Source organism: Adiantum capillus-veneris, chromosome 8 (assembly GCF_014529385.1).
Source record: "Adiantum capillus-veneris isolate H3 chromosome 8, ASM1452938v2, whole genome shotgun sequence".
Classification (NCBI taxonomy): Eukaryota; Viridiplantae; Streptophyta; class Polypodiopsida; order Polypodiales; family Pteridaceae; genus Adiantum; species Adiantum capillus-veneris.
In genome coordinates, this window is record NC_140938.1 from 74,600,452 (window position 1) to 74,621,641 (window position 21,190).

At 46.1% G+C, this 21,190-nt stretch overlaps 1 protein-coding gene across 1 annotated transcript in view; it reads left to right on the forward strand.

The window, feature by feature from the left end:
* Positions 1–1,066: 1,066 nt before the first annotated feature.
* The window catches only part of LOC147452383 (fiber), a 44,473-nt gene continuing 24,349 nt past the window's right edge, over positions 1,067–21,190 (forward strand). The window contains exon 1 of the mRNA XM_086518097.1: positions 1,067–1,223. Within this exon, the coding sequence (XP_086374223.1) occupies positions 1,145–1,223 (79 nt within the window). The 5' untranslated portion in view covers positions 1,067–1,144. The remainder of the gene's footprint in view (positions 1,224–21,190) is intronic.

Here is a 21,190-nt window from a genome sequence, read left to right on the forward strand (position 1 = left end):
AATTAGTGCTATAATTAAGTATGCTAATATGAATGCTATAATAATATAGAAAACCACATTCTAATAAACAAAACTTGTGGTTGTTCACTCTATCTTTGCTCCTAGATACTAAAACACAGCTAACAAAGCACTCTAGTTTCAGCTATAGCAATGTGTAGGGTAAATGGGCCAATAGTGAGCCACTCCCAAAAGGAACAATGACGACAATCCAATAATAATACACTTTTCACCTAAAGAAGCACAAAAGAACTTCGAGGTGAAACGGCTAGCTATTTCAAATTGCAATGTTTTTATTGGATGGGAAGTGGGTTCAAGCCTTGCTGGAAGCTTTGGCTCACTATTACCCCCCATTTTTTTTACTCACGATTCCATAAATGCTGCCATAGATTTCAGTCACGCATTTCGATGCCCATAAAACCAATTATTTCTGAACGCTCTTGAGAAGGCTGAAGGCTCTTCGAATGAGATATTGAGCTTTGAAATTGAGCTATGAGACAAAAGATCCCAGCTCATTTCCGTAGGTGGCCCACTCTTGGCCCCTTTACCCTAGTGTGTCCTCAGGACTAAGTAACACCTATATTTAATGCGGGGCCAAGTAATGGGATCGACGACGCGGAAGTTCACGCACAGAGATCGAAAAGATCGTAGCCGTAGATGTCTGTTCAAAAACTAAACCTGGACACGCACTAAACCTGGACTGCTCAAAAACTAAACCTGGACAATGTGGCCAATGCACCCCGAACTCACAATATTACAACGTCAAAATGGTTTGGGATACACAATGAGCACGCAGGTGAGATGGTTAGCCCGTTTGACCCTAAATGTGGACCCCCCAAGTCACGGGTTCAAATCGTATCGGTGCGCCTCGTTTTTCGTGCTGACCAAATTTAGCACCCCGTATTTTTCCGATGATGTGCCTCGTTTTTCGATGATGTGCCTCGTTTTTCGTGCTGGCTAGGTTTAGTGTGCCTCGAGATCTCGCCCCCAACCCCGACCCTCGATCCCATTCCTTTGCATAGGTGTTACTTAGTGCTGAGGCTAGTGCGTAAACGCCCCCAGCGAAAAATAGCGTAAAAAACCTTGAGCCTACCTCATGAGAAAATAGTTTTCCTCAAGCCCGCTACAAAGTGCTGCATTTCACGCCATGGGTTTTTCTGAGTCATTGAGGCGCATTATCGTCAAGGATCCTGCTATCGCTTTCTCCTGCCTGATTGCTGGAGTCGGTACGCACAGGCCTTCTTTCCTGTTTCCTTCAAATTTTTTTTAGCAGGGATTTCGTGTAGTGAATGTCTGGCGATGATTGCCTGGTGAAATGGGGCATCTTATTAGTGGTTTTGTGAAGCAAGCTGTTGAAGTAGCCAGACCCGCAGCATTATCACCTCTGGGACTATTGTCTCCGTCGTTTGTTAGTGTTATAGAGAGGAAGTGTGTGTGTGTGTGTGTGTGTGTGTGTGTGTGTGTGTGCGCGCGCTCGTGTGTGTGTGTGAAGTTAGCAGGAGAAGAGAAACAAAGAGAGGCAAAGGGGACTTGCCACTGCTCTAGCTGTGCTCCACTTGCACACAACCTGCAACACAATAATTTTGACTCAAAGCATCTCAGCATGAGAATGGAGAAACATACCGCCGCATCTGAACCTCCTCCAGTTATCCATTTCTTTTGTGCAATGTCCAATGAGGCTTGAGCAAATGGAGATGTAATTCAGAGCTTTTCAAAGGTTACCCTTATGTTTGCAATGGTGGCCTGCTTGTCTACACGGGGTTCTCAAGAAAGATGTGCCAGCCTTTTTAAATAGTCATTTCCATATAATGAAATGGCATGCATGATATATGGTGTACAACTTTCTTTGATAATCAAGGATTAGTCCCGTACCCTTTGTGCAGGACATCATTCAACATCTTTCTAGTAGCAGGTTTCCTCGACCGAGATCTAGATTCACATCTAGATGTAGCTAGGAGAAGATGCACCAGATTTATGCTCTTAGAGCATGTTGGAGGTGATGTCCATGTGGAGACCGTGTGAGGGGTCTCATGTGCAGGAGCAGCAGTTGGCAGAGTCAGTAGCAGTTGCAGTTGTGTGAACCTCGGGTCTATCCATTGGGCATGTCAGTTCTATGCCGGACCACCCTTGGTCTCTTGTACGAGCAGATTGTTATCAGCATGGAGAGCCTTTCCCAACTCTCTCTCTCTCTCTCTCTCTCTCACGCACACACACACACACATTCTCAGATGTCCTTTCTCTTTCTACCTCAGTGATCTCTCTTCTCCAGAGGTGTGTCTTGTTCATGTGTTTGGCATTGTAGGTGTTTCAAATCGGAGTTGAGGTACCCACCGGATCACGAGCCAGTTCTTGTCTTCATTGCATCTTCCGCCGCCACCTTTGATATGGAATCAAAGCCCTATGGTGACACGACCACTTGGATGCTCGGATGTGGCTGCTCTGGTGTGGTTTTGGACATGATTGAGAGAGGAGAAGCTTGCTATTTTTTCTTGATTTTCTCGAAGTTTGGGGCAGATTTGGGTATGTGGAGGCCTTGGATCCTCGTCTACGACTTCCCCGTCTTTACCCTTGATTACCTAGACCTCTCTTTACCGAGGGGAATCCGATGGCGGCTTCAGGATGTGTAGCAAATTAGCAATGCTGGATTGCTTGGGTTATCTCAGATGGAGTCATGTTACCGTGCCTTCCCACAAGGGGAGCAAGCATGCGGTTGTTGGATCTAGAGGGGGAGCTATTTACTTCCAGCTTCTTCTTGAGAGAGAAGTGTTTGGATAGTAGTAGGATCCTCTTCAACACGTTTGGAGCAAGTTTCTATGGCCGTGTTTCTTTGAGGAGATGGATTGGCAGATTTGCTGCGCCTTTTGCTAATGCGCATCTTTCTTGGAATTGTCGACGGAGCTATCTATCTGATGAGTAGCAAGTTGATGATTCAGTTGCACTTTTGTTTCAGATTGTGGATTTATGATAGAGGGGGATCTCTTCCCTTCTTGAAGCAGAAGATGTTCTTTGATTTTCCATTGTCCATCTAAAGATGGAAGTTCCGGTTTGTCAGGTGCAGCGGGAGTGTTTAAGGATTCAGCTCGGATTTAGTACTCCACACAAACACAACTTTACTTCACTTGAAAGAATTGAACTGAAGTGAAATGAAAGAAAGAGAGAGACAGAAGAGAGAGAGAAAAGAGACGACACCGAGTGTCAGGTCCCAAACCCTCAAGGGTCCCCTTGCTCTGTTGCCGGAGCAAGTACTTTCTTTATTCTTGCACAATTGTTGATACAATGACTAAATGCTGAGATGCTGATAGGTATTGATGTTGGGTATTGGTACTGATGCTGGGTACTACTGATGGGTTTTATGTAGATGACAATGATGTCGACAGCCAGGTATTGTTGGAGTCTATGTCGACGACGATGATGTCGATGACGAGGTACTGTTGGAGTCTATGTCGATGACGAGGTTTTGATGAGTCTGTGGATCCTTATGCCGAGCCAAGGCACAAGGGGTATTGTGTCAACAACGATGATGACGACGACAACGACGATGAAGTCGACTATAACGACGACGACGATACGAGGGGTTTCTTGAGAAGTCTTGTTTTCCTTAGGCTTTCCTTTGTTGTGCTTCATCTCATGTGCGAGAGCAATCGCTACCGCCTTGTTGAGATCGATTGGATCAAGTACCTTGATATCATACTTGATATACTCGTCCAATCCATAAAGGAATGCCTCCTTGGGCTCCGCATCCGATTTGCGTAATAGAGTGCCGAGCTGCAACACACGATTAGAGAAAGACATAACCGGCATACCATTTTTCTTGAGAGCGCTCCAATCGTCCTTTAATTGTGCGAGGTACTGAGGTGGCATAAACCGCGCCTTGAGCTTGTCTTGGAAATCAGTCCAATTGAAGGAAAGGGACGTGAATTCGTCGGCTTCCTCTAGGTGCGCGGCTAACTGTGCCTCTTGCCATGCGTGGTACCAATTGATGGCATCACCGGCAAGGTACATAGCTGCTGTCAAAACCTTGCTATTCCTTGTCTTCTTAGTTGTTGCAAAATAAGCATTAAATTGATGCAACCAAGAATGAATAACCGTAGCATCCATCTTACCATCATACTTACTGAAAGTCAACTTCTCTGTGACTGGATTGTTGGAGTCCGCATCCTGGCTTGCGCCACTTGCGGAACTACCAACCTCTTTGGTTGGTTCAGACTTCGAGGCAAGAACTTGTCGAACCAATTCGTGAGTGCGGAGGTCTCTTTGAACCTCACGATCGGCCTCAAAGGCCGTTCGTCGTGCTTCGGCTTCCTCCTTTCTTTGTGCTTTTCTTTCTTTTCGTTCGTCGCGCTCCCGTTCCAAGGCAATGCGAGTCGCTTCTTGTTTGGCCATCATGTCCATCATCGACTTGACCATCGCCTCCATAGGATTTGGTACAATCCGTGGCGTAGATGGAGAAGGGGGAGGGTCTAAAAAACCTCCTTGTGGGAAAAATTCTTTCGTCGCCTCTCTCATGCTCATCACCTGTATGCGAAGTATCCATTCCGCTTCGGGTGATGACCATGCACTATGATCTTTGGTTCTTAAGTTCACGAGGAACTTGGGTTCTTGAGGGTCTTGGGTGCTTGGGTTCTTGAGGGTTTTCTTTCGCTTGCAATCTGTGTTTGAGAAGGATCTTCTCTTCACCCGAGTTCTGCTCTTTTTCGCGGGTGCACCCCTTGGCGGGCTTGCGCTCACACCAAGGTTGGTTTTTCCCACCTCACGTTGATTGGCCGGCCGCTAAGAGCACGGTCCGCTTTCAATGAGTGAAAAGAGGCACAAGGGGAGGCTGGACAAGCCCTTCTTTCTTGGGATTCCTGTCACTCTTCAAAAACGTGATTAGGAATCGACACGCCCAAATGAACTTGGGTTCGTGCGACCGCAACAAGCAAAAAAAATTCTTGTGATTTTTGTGGTTCTTTCCTTGAGTGATACAGAACACTGCCAAAGCTCTGATACCAATGTAAGGTGCAACGGAATGAATGTTGTTCTTTCTCAAGATGAGTGCTCCATAATGTGCTCAAGGTTCCTTTTTGTTCTTATGGAAGGGAGAGCCTTCCGTTCTTAATGAGAGAGTGCAATGATCATAACAAAGTGAATGGACACTGTGCGTGCAAGTGTATGAGACTGAGAGATAGAGAGAGAAGAGAAATACGACACCAAGACGTTGTAAAACCCTCCTCCGAAGGCCCCACTCTCGTTGGCGAGAGTGGTCTACGATTGATTGCACAAACTGGTACAAAGTGGATGCATGTGACTGATGCAAGTCTAGGCTAGATCGATGACGACGACGGGGATGGCGAGACCGATCTAAGGGTAGACCGATCTAAGGGTAGACCGATCTAAGGGCTGAAAAATGACGCCTTTGTACTGCTGTCCAAAGACGCAAATGGCTGAAATCTGTCGCTTTCTATCTGCTGTCCAAAAACGTTGATAGGCTGAATTCTATTACGGCTGAAAACGCAAGAGAAAACGCTGCCTTTGTTGGTCTTTATGGCTGAAAATCTGCTACTATTGTGGGGCTGAAATGGCTGTGGAAAGAGGCTGAAAATCACCATCTGAAATCGCCCAAGGGCTGAAATCGGTGGCGACCTATGCTCGGATGAAAAACGCTGGCCTTGATGATACTTGACGATAGATGTATCTGCTGAAAACGCTAAGGCTTGTGACTGCACGGCGGTGGAGACTTGCTGAAAACGCCAAGCAGTGGGAGGTTAGGGCGATGATGATGAAAAACGCTAGGGAGCTTGTTGGAGGAAAATCGCCCAAGTTGGGAGTCTTGTTGAGAGAGGGGAAACGTGTCGCCGAAGGCCTGTGTTCTCCTTGCTCATTTGCCAAATAGTGCCCGCCTTGGTTTGCTTATATATTATCTTACCCAATTTGCCCTACTCAGTTCCCAACAAAAGTCACGACAACCAGTTTATGTTGCCGCAGTGTTTGGATAACTTGTAACATATGGTGTTTGTGCCGTGCCTCACTCTTGGAGAAGACGATGATGCCGTCAAAGAAAGTGCCCACAAATGATCGATACTTTCTGAAAATCCTATCCATCATGCGGTTGAATGTAGCCGGAGCATTCGTTAGGCCAAATGGCATCACCAAATATTCATGCAAACCCAAAAGTCGTCTTGAAACCTGTCTTGTAGACGTCTCGTGGAGCAATTCGGATCTGATGATATCCACTCTTCAGATTGATTATGCTAAAACAAGTAGACCCTTGAAGTTTGTCGAGTATATCATCAATCCTTGGGATAGGGAATCTGGTGTTGATGATGATTTTATTGAGAGCTCTATAGTCAATGCACATTCTCCAAGATCCATTTTTCTTCAAAACCAACAACACTGGCGACAATAAGATGGTGTACTGGGTTGAGTGAGACCCTTCTCTTAGAAGCTCTTTCATAATTTTCCTCTTTCTTTTCTGAAATCCTCTAATGATCTTTGCCTTTCAGGTTTACATCAAGTACAATCTCTCTGCCTTTCTCATTCTTCAAGATGGCCTTCCTTGCCTTATAATCGACCACGGCGTTGTTCTTGTGGAACCAAGGGATTCCTAGGAGGATATCATACCCTTCCAAAGGCATGATGTAGAAGTCCTCGCGTCCTAAATACCCCTGACAATGCAAATGTAGTTTGCCAATGATAGGTGTAATGGAAACATCCCGTCCGTGTGCCGCTAGAACAGCCTTGGCCGGTGGCCCCATTTACTCGGGCGTAATGCCAAGTCGAGCCGCCAATTCGGTTGAAATGAAGTCGGCTTTGGCTCCTCCATGAGAGAAGATTAGGGCTTCCTCGTCTCACACTTTGCCCCATGCTTTGCAAAGTTTGGTACTTTCGTCCATCTGGTCAGGGTCAGCGGTCCCCACAAAATCTAGTACGAGTCCGGCTTTCATCTTTCCTTTTCTTCGGCGCTTGTCTGCTGCTTTGGAACTCTTTGGCTTATCTTTTAGTGGTCCTCTGGTTCATCTTCTATTCAAGAGTTCCGTCTAGCTCTTTTTCAGTGAGTAAAGGTTCCGCTTTTCTGCCCTCGTCTGTCCTTTCAGCTTTCCTCTTGACCTGAGAGGAGAATCAATGGCATCTCACCATCGAGAGTGAATCTCATCAGTTGGGTAATTTTTAGGTGTTTCTCAAATCTCGGGTCTTTGGAGTACTTCATCAATCATTTTACACATGTTTCACCCTGAGTTGATATATGGACTCCAATCTCGCAAACTTCCCTGCCGAAAAGTTGCCCAATTCTCCTCAATTTCCGTGCCGGATTTTAACTTTTCTTTGCTTGCCCACCGAGAGGTGTTATCTCTGTCAGATTCTCCATGAAAACCCATGTGTACTCTTGGGTTCTTTGTGGCTTATGCCCTTTAAGACAGAGCGATGAAGATAGGAGCGCGCCCGATGCGCGATGTACAAAGAGTGGCAGTTGCTAATAAGTTCGGGGTTGGGACACTAAGGTTCTTTCATATACATATAAAATCTAGATTGTTCAGTCATGTTCTCCTCGAGAAATTGTGTGCTGTAGAATGGATCAATATAAGAAGAATCTTTCTGAGCTCTTATACCACTGTAATAGACTTGGACACTCCAAGCGAGAAATCAATAGCAACACACACACACACACACACACACACACACACACACACACACACACACATATATATATATATATATATATATATATAGAGAGAGAGAGAGAGAGAGAGAGAGAGAGAGAGTCGACACGGCATGGTGGAGTCTTGCGCCCAAAAGCATTGGCCCCAAAGACTGGCGCCCCTTTCGGTGTTTCTTTATTTATTGATCTCAACAAGGTACAACTCCCGAGGGACCTCTGCTCTCAGACTCTGTGTCCAGATGCTCTGCAGATGAGGCTCCAAGGGCTCTTATAAACAATACAAGGGATGCCCTAAAGCAGAGTCCCAAAAGCAGTATTTGAAAAGCTTCAAGTTCTAAAAGCGTCCAAGCCGAAAGGCTAGTGCTGCTTAGCAAACAACGCAATTCACAGAAAATCCGTACGTTGCCACGTCAGCAGTCAGTGCGATTTGCGGCTTGGCCGTACAACTGCCACGTCAGCATCCCTTCGCGATCTCTTTTTTTTCCCCATAGGACGGGTACCCTAGTTCCAACTTATAATCTTTTAAATCTGTTAGTTTCCGTGTGGACATGCACGTCATCATTTTGTGACAGTTGGGGTGGCGTAGCAAGGTTAAAGGGGGGTTCAAGGTACTCAAATATCTATGCAAAGCTTCCAAATCAATCCTGTCATGTGTCGGCCTCTGTCTTTGTTGTTTTGCTAAACGTATCAATTGTTGTACCACATACTCGGCATGTGTCTCATGAGGGAGCCTCTGGGTGGAGGGGCTCGTTGGATTTCATCTTTCAGTAGTGTGATCTTCCGATGCTCCATCCATGCCGATAGGATCGTGCTCCGGTTTGCAAAGGGCAAGCGAGCAAGCTGTGCTTTGATACCACAGTAATCACTTTCGGCAAGTGATCGGACGGAAATATAGAGATAAGTGGAAACTTCACACTTTAACACTTCAAACACTTAAGTTAGTAGAGAGAGACGACACGGCGCAACGGAGTTCCGAGCCAAGATAGGTTGACTTGCAAAGGTACAACTCGTGTTGGGTCTAGATCTTGCAGCTTTGCGTCCAGATGCTTCAAAAAATGGCCCTATGGGCACTTATAAAGAGTACAAGGGATGCTAAAAGTAGAGTCCCAAAAGTAGTTATCCTAAAAGCACTTAATCCTAAAAGCAATTGCTCCAAAAAGCTAGCGCTCAAAAGTGCTAAAATCAGCTAGTGTGAAAAGCAAAAATCCGGACAGTAGTACCACGTCAGCAATCAATGCAATTTGATGGCACCGATACAGTTGCACGTGTCAACACAAAACGCGGGAATTCGTACAGCCAGTTGCGTCATCATTTTTAAGTTCCTAGGTGGCCCTTCTAATATTTAGGCCCCGTGGGCATACTTTATAAGTTGGACAGACTTCAATTTCTTCCCTTATAAGTTAGGCCCCTCTGTGGTAATCATAAGTTGGGATCCTTTTAGTTTGTTTCTCATCTTCTAGGTTTTAGGCCCCTCGGCCGAATTTGCAAAACAAGTTAGCCCTAGACCTTGAAGGTCACACAGTTGTCCTAGCATCATGCATATGACTGAGGATGCAAGTAACACATAGAGGGTTCTGCTTTGACCAAGAGAGTAGCATGGACCACCTTCCTAGTGGAGTGAATCTAGGGCGGGCCATACCAACGCATTGGATCGATGCGTCTATGACCTCGACGTAGATATCCTAACCCTAAAACCCGTCACGGAGTCTCAATTTTTTGCATGTTTCCCTATTTTATATGTGCAGTTGGTGTCACATAGGGATGATGTGACGACCTGCCGACAAAGTAGGGGACAAAGAAGGAGAGATTGCAAGTGATGATCTGGCAACCCCGTATGGATTTGCTGGCATGGCACACTCCATTAAATTCGGTGTGAAATGGATTCACACATTGTTGGTGTGGCAGTTTTTATGCAAGGAGAATGCTTTTGGGTGCAAGGGGAGCTAGATTTTGGGGGTAGTGCATGTGGGAGTGGAACCCGCCACTTCATGTGGTGACTGCTTTGTGCTCATTGTTTTCAAGTTCAATTGTTAAGTTTTTGGTTCTGCTCGTGTGTTGTTGGGAGAATACCGCCTCATCAGTGCCAAGTTGGTTTAGTGGTATGAGAGCTTCAGTCGATTCTTCTTCCATGAAGGATCTTGTCTGACTTTTTGCAGCGCATGCCATGGATTTTGATAACGAACTTGATCAAGAATGGGAAGCCGTCTTGTCTACAATTTTGCAACAAAAAAAGAACCTAACGACAGCGGGGATTTGAATAAAGAGTCAAGACAGATCGATCGACGAAGAGCTGGATGATCAACTCAAGGAATCTCTAATCAAGGGTCCGTAACTTGTAGGTCTTTGACGGAAATTGTAAGTTAGCACTTGTGCTAAGTGCTTGATGGAGTATTCAAAGGATCCCAAATATGCAAAATTTTAAAAGAACAATCGATTCTAGAATTTTATGAGAGTTTGTAGGTCGCCAACCCTCCTCTCAAGTGGCAATAATAGTGAAAGCAAAACCGAGATATGAAAAGAAGACCTCTCTCTGCAACAGAGAAGATTGATTGAGCTGAATTGTGGAAGGTCAATGAAATCTCGAAATACAAGAATTACTCTTGCAAGGGAGGGATGTTCGAGTGTTTATTTGGCTATGTTATTCGGCAATCAACTCTAAAGGATTTGGCAGAGAAGGAGTTTGAAAAGAAACACTGCTGAGGTGCTCAATTTGAAGACAACTCCAATTCTCCTTCCTTGATCTCCAATTATGGACTTTTGCATCCTCCGGATGTGGAACCTCTGAGAGAAACCTCGTCGCATTGATCTCCTTGATCAACATCGTATGCTTGTATGCACAGTTGGAGAGTTGCCTAGGGCAGCAGAAGACAGAGTAGGAGAGTGAGTTTTGGGATCTCTCTGGATTCATCCAATCGGTCTCAGTTTCTCCCAGGGACAGATGTTAGGGAGCGAGGGCAGTTTTGTGGCAGTGCCCGGCTAGTGTGGATGTTTTTCTCATGTCGGGATGTGTTTAGCCATGCTTAGCCTTCGATTTTGGCTGGGTTCCATGGTCATTAGGCATCTGCAAGCTGGGAGTATTTTTGTAAGCCTTGCCACTTTTTTCCCATAACCCTAGTAGGCTTCTAGTGCATATCTCTTGCCTTTCCCCATTTATGACATTGTGGGGGGTGTCAAAGGTGTAGCGGAAAAGGGTGGATCGGGTGATAGACTTGTCTGCGACCGTGAGCAAACCTCCTCTCCATACCGGGCAGCCAATAGATCTCAGATCTATCGCGATGGATCTCCTCGTCGTCAAGCTCCTAGGGCATACCGCCGACCGAATGGGCATGGGAACTCACTGTAGGCAATGCCACACCGAAAAGGGTGTGCACACGGCTAGAAGAGGAGCGCTGCAAGAGAGGGAGATCGCAAATGAAAAACGGATCAGAAAATTGATGGTGGAGAGAAAACACTAGGAGAGAGTGTTGTTGTACACACTATAACGCTATAGAGAGTGTGTACCCGAAAACGCTGGATCTTTGCATTGAACAACAAGCCAAAAGTTAAGGGGGGGGGGGGGGGTCTGCATATGTAGGGTATTTGGGAACTTGCCTTATCTGCCTGGAAAACCCACGATGCTAAAGCTAGCCTAAAATGCTAATATATATGTAAACTCACTAAAAGTGACGTGACACACATATTTAGTCGCACAATTGAAGAAGACTCGAGACTCAGACCCTGGGAAAGCCTAGGAACGGCGGTCCCGCCTCATGCTAGCCTACCTGGTGAGCAACACCGTGGAGTGCATCGCCGAGAAAGGTATGTCTACCTCAAATACGGCCGGGCACAGCCACAGAACAACTCCCTAATCTGCTCTTGGGAGATTCTGGAGCTACCATCGGACGGGAATCTGAACTCTAACACCCCTTCTCAGCTCCTGGATGGGAAACAAGTCCAAGAGAGTTGGCATGAGAGGATAATGTCGCCTGTGGAAGAGGTTTGGTGAAGATATCAACAGGGTGATCCAAAGTCGGGATGTACTCGAGTCAGATAGAGCCATCCTTGGTCTTCTCATGAACAGCAGAGTACATAATGATCTTCTACTAGGGAAATCCCATCTCCAAAAGTAGTCTCTGTATCCACATTGACTCACATGTAGCACTGCAAATAGCTCGGTACTCTGCCTTTGTGGAAGATAAGGCAACTGTAGGCTGTTTCTTGCCGCTCCATGAAACTGCTCCTGCGCGAAAAGAAAAGGTGTACCCTGTAGTCGACGGTCGTCCCTCTGGATCTCCACCCCAATGTGAATCACTCCATCCTCGTAGAATGACCTTGGGGTCTGTACCTCCAGCCGCATAGTGAATGCCTAATGACTTGCTTGCCTTTAAATACCTTAGATTCCGAAGAGCCTGCTTCAAATGTGACTTGGCCGGGTTCTGCATGAAGGAACTGAGAAGTCCCAGTGGGAAACTGACATCAAACCGGGTGTTGAGTACCCAAATGAGAGAACCAACCAGTTTTTCGATACTGTGTAGCATCTGCTACAAGTGGGAGATCATATTGTGACCACTTCTAATTAGGATCCATAGGGATTGAGATAGGTTTGCACTCAGTCATACCAAATGCTTCCAACAATTCTTGGATATAGCGCTCCTGGGAGAGAAAGATGCCCCCCCTCTGTGTGCCATATCTCCAATCCAAGAAAGTAGTTAAGCAAGCCAAGATCTGTCATCTCAAACTCCTTAGCCAAGGTCTCCATAGTAATGTGGATGTGCTCAACATGGCTACATGTGATCACAAGATCGTCACATAGAGGATAACAAGTGTCACCAATCCTCCCTCACTGTAAATGTATAAATCTGGGTCTGCTGAAGATGGTCGAAAGGAATGTGATAGGAAGAAAGTGTCTATCTTCTGGTACCCACATTTGAGGGGCTTGCTTTGGGATCATGGAGCCTGTAGAGGCCATTCTCCACAGAGCCCCCTCTAACCTCTTTGCCAAATTGCAGATCCCAAATAGATATTGCATTCTCTGTAAAAATCACCTCCATGCCAAGCTTGCACACCTTGTGCACAGACACAAGATGAAATCCCAGCTTTGGAGCATAAAGTACCTTGGAGGTATGCATATCCCCTCTGCCGTCGGGAATGAGCTCCATAGATCCCTCGCTGTGAATAGGAATTTCAGATTTGTCACCAATGAAGATAGTACCACAGTGTCGTCGCATGTTGGACAAAAGATCCTTCGAAGGTGTCATGTGGCGTGAGGCACCACTCTCCAGAATCCAATCACGATCATCTCGACCCGCAAGAGTCAACCCAACCTCCAATGTCCCTGGAGAGTCCTTCGAGGGGAGAATCTCCAAATGAACAAAGGCTGGTGACTACACCACTGCTGCCGAAGAAGACTAAGCATCTCCAACTCGCTTTAGACACTTTCTCCAATAATGTTCCTTCTCACTGCAACTATTGCAATGCTGTTCCGCCTTCAAGGTTTCCCTCTCACCATCACTTTTCTTGTCTTTGGTGTTGTTGCTTTTCTTCTTACCCTGATGCTTCTTGTTGTTGGAAGAACTGGTCAAGGCTTTGGAGCTTGACTTCTTCCTCGTATTGAACTGCTCCTCCTGGTCCAATACCATTGGAACAATCTCGTCCCAAGAGATAGTATTTAGTCATCCACTTGTAATCAATGAAGAATAGAAGTTGGGAGGCAATTGGTCCAGAAGCTGATAGCCTTGTCCTCTAAACTGATAAGCTTTCCCATATGAAGTATCTCTTGTTGAAGGTCCTGCATCTTGTCGATGTGATTGCGCATGGAAGAGTTCTTCGCATCCAAGATCCTCAAGTGCACCTCGAGGGCTATCGGCTTCATTGGAGAAACTCGATCATAAAGTGAAGAAAGCCGATCCCAAATCAACTTCGCATCTTTCATCAATCGTATGTGGCTAATAACTGATGGTGTACTGTTGAGGATAATGGAAGACCGGATTCGAGCATTGACACGCTCCCATAGCTTTGCTCTCGCAAGGTCCTTTGGCTTTTGAAAGTTGCTCGGGACAAAACCTCCAAGCTTGTAAGAGTCGAAGACCGCCATCGTGGTAGCTTCCAAATGGCATAGTTGTCTCCACTCAATTGCCGATCCGAGGGAAAGGTAGGAAGGGTAGGTATCTTGATTGGTTGATCACCTACGCCGGAGTAGAACTAGTACCAATCTCCCCACTCCTCGTTGAGGGTTGGGTCACCACGGTCGGTCTTATCCCCATGATGTACTTTGTCATCATGGGCTGAATTTGTGTTATAGTCATCACTCTTGTCCATGGTATTGGAGAACTTAGGCATGCGACGAGGCTAGAGGTAGAAGAGAAAATCTGCAAATCTCCCCACTACAGTCGAAATCAGCCCCAAATGAGTGAAAAACGCAGAAGGAGCATCATAAGAAGAAGCACCGCAAGCAGAAGTCATTCAAGTCAAGTGACAAAGATGTAAAATTCGAGACCTACAATGGACGGCCGGATAACGACAAAGCTTTGGCTTTCATCCGCCAATTTGAAGTTGCATTTGCAGAAGGGAACTTTAAGGAAAGGTCCAAGCTTCCCATATCAATATGTACTCGAAAGGCACCGCCAGCAGTTGGTGGTTGACCTTGATCCTTGAAAATGGTAAGCCTCGGGATTGGACTGCCGTCAAGAAGGAATTCTATGCTCAATTCCTCCCTCCAAATTATGAGGAAAGAGTAAAGAAAGAATGGGATCAACTTTCTCAGTTAGGGAACGAAACTGTTTCACAATGTGGACAAGTTTTGGGATGTTCTCTTGAAAGTCAAACCATTCAAGAAGTTTTACACCAACTATTGGGCACTGACGACGTTAGTGGGGATGTCATGGTATTTAGTCAATACTATGTATGATGGATCTGATGGTTATATTGTCTTGTGGGTGACTACCATGGGTCTATACCTTGCACTTTCCTTCAAGGGTGAATCTGGGCTTATCCTGGATTCATCTAGGTATATTTTTTAGTCGTATAGAGGACATGCAGACTTCACATTTGTGAAGTGTTCGTCCGAGTTACGACCAGTTGATGTTGTGCTAATTCTTTCTATCTTTTGTGGTGCGTATGCCCTATCAACTACCTCATTTTTGTGCTAATTTTTTTGATTTAATGCTTCTTTTAGTACTAGGCTTCATTATGACCGAGTCTGCCCTTGATCTTCGGAGTCATGACAGAAACTCAGTACGCTGAACTTTGTGTTGATGTATGCTCATGTGTGTGTGCATGTGGTGTGTGTTGTGTTGGGGAGCATATGTTAGTACCTAGTTCTACACCAACTATTGGGCACTGACGACGTTAGTGGGGATGTCATGGTATTTAGTCAATACTATGCATGATGGAGCTGATGGTTATATTGTCTTGTGGGTGACTACCATGGGTCTATACCTTGCACTTTTCCTTCAAGGGTGAATCTGGGCTTATCCTGGATTCATCTAGGTATATACATTCAAGAAGTTTTAAGATTCGAAGAAGATGCGGAAGTTTGAAGCCAAGTTGCATGAGCCTTGCAAAAGGCTATGAAGCTTTATCCTCGAGGCAACCTACAAATACTTATGGAATTGACACGGGGTTAGCCACACCGCACTCTAGCTCACCTGGAAACTACTGATCATGGCCGGCCTTCAGAGCCGAGGACGCGGGAACCAACCCCGTTCAGGGAGCATAAAATAAAACAACAAAAAAAATGTTTTTCCTTTTTGTTACTGCCGCCAACCACCCCGCGTGCCCACAGTGGGCCGCCTGCCCGCGCCTCCCCTTGGCACCACTCCCTCCCTCTTCTCCATTATCCCCCCTCTCTCCCCTCCATTATTGCCACCCCACTCCCTCACCCACTCCCTCAGCTACACTCTCCCTCTCTCCCTCTCATCTATTATTTGACACTCTCTCGTTCTCTGTGTAGCCAGCCCAAGAGGGCGCATAAAAAAAAAAAATATCTCTCTCCTTTGTTTGTCAACCAGCAAGGCTTGTCATGCGAGAACTCTCCCTCTCTCATTCATTCACACCCACACACTCCCCGCCACCTCAGCCTCTCCCTCACCCGCTCACCTCCTCTCTCTCTCCCTCACGCACGCCCGCTCTCCCTCTCTCCTGTCCTAATGTCGGCAGCGACCCGTGCAGGGCGCAAAAAAAAGCCTCTCTCTCTCTCTCACTCTCATAGCACCAACCACACACACACTTACACCCCCCCTTTCACCCTCTCAACCCCGCCTCTCGCACGCTCTCTCCCTCTCGTTCTCTGTATAGTCGGCAAGCCGCCAAGCCAAGAAAAAAATAAATAAAAATTCCTATTCACTCTCGTTCCCACACACATTCGCGTATACACACACACACTCTCGCTCTCCATCTCTCTCTTCCAGTAAAAAATCTCTTGCTCTCTTTCCATACACATACACACACAACCACACGCTTTGTGCACACACAACAACACGTACACGCATAAAACGCACCCACTTACATACTCACACACACGTTGACACTCGCACGCACACATTCAAACAAACATATGCACGCCATACGCACGCACAAGAAGAAACAAACGAAGGAACTCGACATCGACGAAGAAGACGACCAAAAGCACGTAGAAGTGACCACAGTTCAAACAAAGACGCCGAAGGCATACCTCGGCTGGCCCCGAAAAGTGACGAACGCGTAGCATCTCGACATCAGCAAAACACCAGTTCCGGCAGCATTAACCTCACACCAGCCACCCGAACCATCAACAACACCCATTGTAAATTCCTCGATTTCCACTCTTCTCTAATAACCTAGCCAACGGCTAGTGAATTGTAAAAAAACTTCCCACCCCTCTCTATCTCTATCTTCTCTCCCTCTCTACCTCTCTCACTAGAGAGGCATCTAGACTCTCTACAGTGACCAGTGGGTATTTGCAAGGACCTTAGGTAAGAACCACCTCTCAGGCCTATATAAAGAGGCCTCCACTAAGGACAAAGAGAAAAAAAAACACTGGAGGCACCACCCAAGCTCCATGCACTCTACATACACCACTAAGCACACAATGCACCTCACAAGCTAGGGAGCTCACGGTGTCGTGCTTGTTGCAAGCATGGGCATTCTAGCATTGGCAACACCACCACCACCACCAATCTCCACCCACACCATGGTTGACTTACTAGTCATGGCCACCCCATGCACATAAGGCACTTATTATCACCCCGCAAGGCAACATGACCACACTAGGATTGAATGCACGGATAGCATGCTACCCTGGGCCACTCTCGATGCTAGTGATCGATGACACTGGCGGCTGCATCGTCTTGATGTTTCCCTCAACTAACCTCCCGCGAATGGGCTAACATCGCTAACTCCAAAGTTCGCCATGCACCATGTGGCGCTCGCATTCCATCATGTATCCCCAGTGACAGGAGCAAGGTTTGTAACAGCCAAGACCACCGTTTGTAAGTATCATCAACATCAATAAAAGTGTGCAATTCTATCATGATCTTTGGGTCCATTCTCTCTTCTCCTTAGCTTTGTTCTCCCCATATCTGTGGGATGATTCTCCCCATGTATATCGCTGTGCTTGTGCTTCATCAAGTGCGCCATCACCAGTCAGTCATGCTCCATTCTGACCTTTGTCACATATCTCTCTCGTACACACACTCCTGACTGTTGACTAGGCATTTCTTATATCCGGACGTTGCTATATCATCATTTTGTGTTGATTGTCTAGATGGCATCTCGTTCCTGCCAGCATAGATCATCTATGTCTACGTCCTAGCCGCACTTATGCTAGGTGGTGCCCCTTTATAGTTATAGCATAACCCCTACCTTGAGATGATTCTCGGGGAGTTCAGGCTATGTGTGGTGTAGAGGCCACCCCACCCCTGGCACGTCATTTCTGAACATCATTTTCTTGGCGCCCCCATGGAGGATCCTTTCATGAAACCCTTCGGTTTACAAAACTAAAAATCCTAACCTTTTGTGGATGGATGAATGGTTAGCAGGGTTTGCTAACTGGACGACATAAGAAGAAGAGCTCCAAGCACAGCTAGACGAACTTCGCATCTCCATCGAGGCTCGTGTGCTAGGCTTAACGGTGATAGATTTGCAGTGGGAAAGACAACAAGCACGTCAGACTCAGTGGATATATATAGGCCGTGTGCCAAGGAGGAGGAGGAGGTCGAGACCATGTCCGCAACCTACGACCAACTCGCAACAACAAGATGGAGGGAGCTCTGCACAATAGAGAGTCAAAACTATTCTACTTCGAGAATCGGGTAACTCAAGTCACCGAGGTAATTATCGCAGTCAGTTTCCAAGTTGCACCTGATGCTGCAGCACAGATAACGGAAGTACATGTTCACGCTCTCACTAGAGAGACTAGGGATCTACTAAGCATGTTTCAGGAAAGGACGACACCCTCTTCCACAAGTTTGGACAGCGACTAAGTACCTCTAAGATTCACATGAGTCAGTACAACTTACCTCAAGGCAGATCACACATTCCGATACCAGTACGTTAAATCAAGGTAATAGTGGACTGCAAGGCTTACTAACAGCACATCATCGACAGCATGCTGGGAGGGGAGCGCTTCTTTGAGGTTCTGGCATTAGATCACCCATTTGTCCTACCTTTGGTACAAGGCAATGTACCATTTGAGATTTTAATCTATGTTCTAGTATAGGAAGGGTATACATATGTGCCTTCTTGTAAAAATAAATAAATAATAATAATAATAATAAAAATCTTTTGGTTGTAAGCTAAGCAGTGTATCTTTCTAGCTCTCCCTCTCAGTAATCATGGCAAGTGTAGCATTTTCAACATTTAAAGGAAAGAAGGGGGAGGATTTGGTAGCAGATTTTTTAGATGACTTTGAAGTAGCATGTGTAGTAAGCAACAACGATATAGATGAGTTCCGGGTTAGAATCTTTAAGCATCTCATGAAGCTAGAAGCTAGGTCGTGGTACAACGCATTCCCACAAGCAACTAAGGATAACAGGGAGCTCCTAAAAACTGCTTTTAAGAGGTGCTTTAGGGGAGAAACCACTTCAGAGAAGCTGTGGGACAAGTTGAGAAACTTGAAGCAAGAGGGTCTTTTAGAGTATGCCACCTATGAGTCCAAGTTTGTGGATTTGTGGGAACGGTGGGTTGAGTCATTGGCAAGAGGGGAAGCTGCATCCGATTTCCTAAAAAAGGACGGGTTCGCGCATGGTTTGTGGCCGTTGCTCAAAGAGAAGGTGAAGGGTAGATTCTGGCTACGTATGAGCTAGCCGTGGAGATTGCTCGCCCTAAGGACAAGAAGCTGCGGATGAAAGCCAAAGAAACCGAGTCAACAGAAGCTGAGACATGACGTCGATCAACAATCACGACAACCACCACTCCTCCACCACCACCGGCTTCTGGGGTAAGAAATGACCAACAAGATATGTTAGCCCACATTACTGATCAACTGCAGAATTTGTCTATCCACTTGATACAGCAAGGAAGGAATCAGGAGAGAGATCAAGACCCGGGGAGAGCTCGACGACAAAATAGGGAGTATCACTGCTACAACTGTGGAGAAGATGGTCACGGTATGTACTACTGCCCCAAACCGCCACAACACTATAATAGAGGAGGTAGGAGAAACCAATTGTCATTCCCTGGAGAGAGAACACCTCCATCCCGAGTACGAGCCCCACCAACACAAAACCTACATCCACCTCAGGCACCACCACAAGCACCCATTCTACCTCTTCCACCACCTGATCGCACTGTAAACATCATAAGCTTAGAGGAGAAAGGAAAGGCTGTAGTAGTGGATCCACCCAGGATGAAGGAGAAAGGCAAGGGTAAGGAGAAGGTAACCTTTGTAGAACCATTTGAAACCACGACTGTAAAGAGAGCTAGGTGGGAGAAAACTGCACAAGCTGATGATGAGAGAAGCATGAAAGGAGAGACTAGCAAAAGGCCGTCAAGGCCACGACAGAAAATAGGCATCACCGACTTTTAGTTAGGGGAGAGTTCTAGGCCTTATGATCTAACATTAGATGTGGCAGAACAAGGACCAAAGATTACATGGCCACAGCTGCTTATCTCGCACCAAAGGTAAGGCGGCAATGGTCTAAAATGGTAAGTACAAGGCGCTCCAAAGCAAAGGTAGCCGGAGCAATTTCGGGTTGCAACATGGATGACATTCTTCCAATCGTCGACGTCAACATAAAGGGTAAGAGGGTTGGAAACACCTACATTGATGGTGGCGCACAAATCTGTGTAATGAGTGAAGCTATGATGCTTCGGCTAGGGCTCGAGGTTGATTGGCCTTCTCCATGTAAGGCAAAGATGGCAAACAACGCAAAAGTAAAATGTGGAGGCGTAGTAAGTGCCGTGAAGGTAAAAGCCTTCAATACTGAGGTAGAAGTAGATATCTTTGTGATGCGAACAAAGGGAGAGGGCTATCCATTGATCTTGGGAAGGCCATGGTTGATGGCTATGAAGGCAAAGCAGGACTGGGGCACTGGTCTTCTACGCATGACTGGTAAGAAGGGGGAAACAATCTACTACGACATCAGGAACGGCAAGCAGAAACAAATGGACCTAGAGACATCAACAGATGAAACCACTGTGAGTCTTCCACTTTTGATGAGGAGACTACTTCCACCGATGAGAGCGACAGTTCCGTCAATGTGATGGGCATTATCATGAAGGATCTACAAATGGCAAGCACGACTGGCGACCCGTCACCAGAAGGGCAAAGCAATGGTGAGGAAAAGGAGAGGGTAGGTTGAAGAGTATGCTGTCTATGGAATTAACAAGTGAAGAGAAGGATAAATTTTTGCAAATGTTGATGAGATTCCTTGACCTTTTCATTGACAACTATGAAAGAATCACAGCGGTGGAGCATCACATTAAGTTGAAGGAAGGGGTAAAGCCAATCGTGTAGAAACTACGACGGCTGGGGGTCATACAGGAAAAGGCACTCCTTGCCGAGGTAAGGAAGCTACTGGAAGCAAGGTTCATTTATCCTGTGGAAAACTCAGAGTGGGTGTCACTTGTCAAGTGGAGTGTCTGCGTCGACTACAAACCACTAAATGCAGCCACAAAGAGGGACCATTTCCCTCTCCCTTTCTTGGATGAAATTCTGAATGAAGTAGCTGGTTTTGAATGCTACACAGTGTGATGGGTATTCCGGCTATTTTCAAATACGCATAGCGTTTGAAGATAAACTAAAAACCACTTTCATTACACCATGGGGTTGTTTTGCTTATAGCGTTATGCCATACGGTCTCACAAATGCACCTACCACATTCGAGAGATATGTCACATATGTCTTTCAACCGTTCTTTGGAACATCCAATGAGTGTTCATTGATGATTTTGTATATATAGCCCTTGCATCTCACACTTAGAAAAAGTAACTGAGGGTTTAGCAAGGCTGCAAAGCCTAGGAGGGCAGTGACAAGTGCCACATTGGGTAAAAGTAGAGTCGTTCTCTTAGGCCATGAAATTTCAGCTAAAGGTATCAATGCCGATCCAAGTAAGGTGTCCGTACTCATCGCACTACCTTCACCAACAACCGCACGTCAAC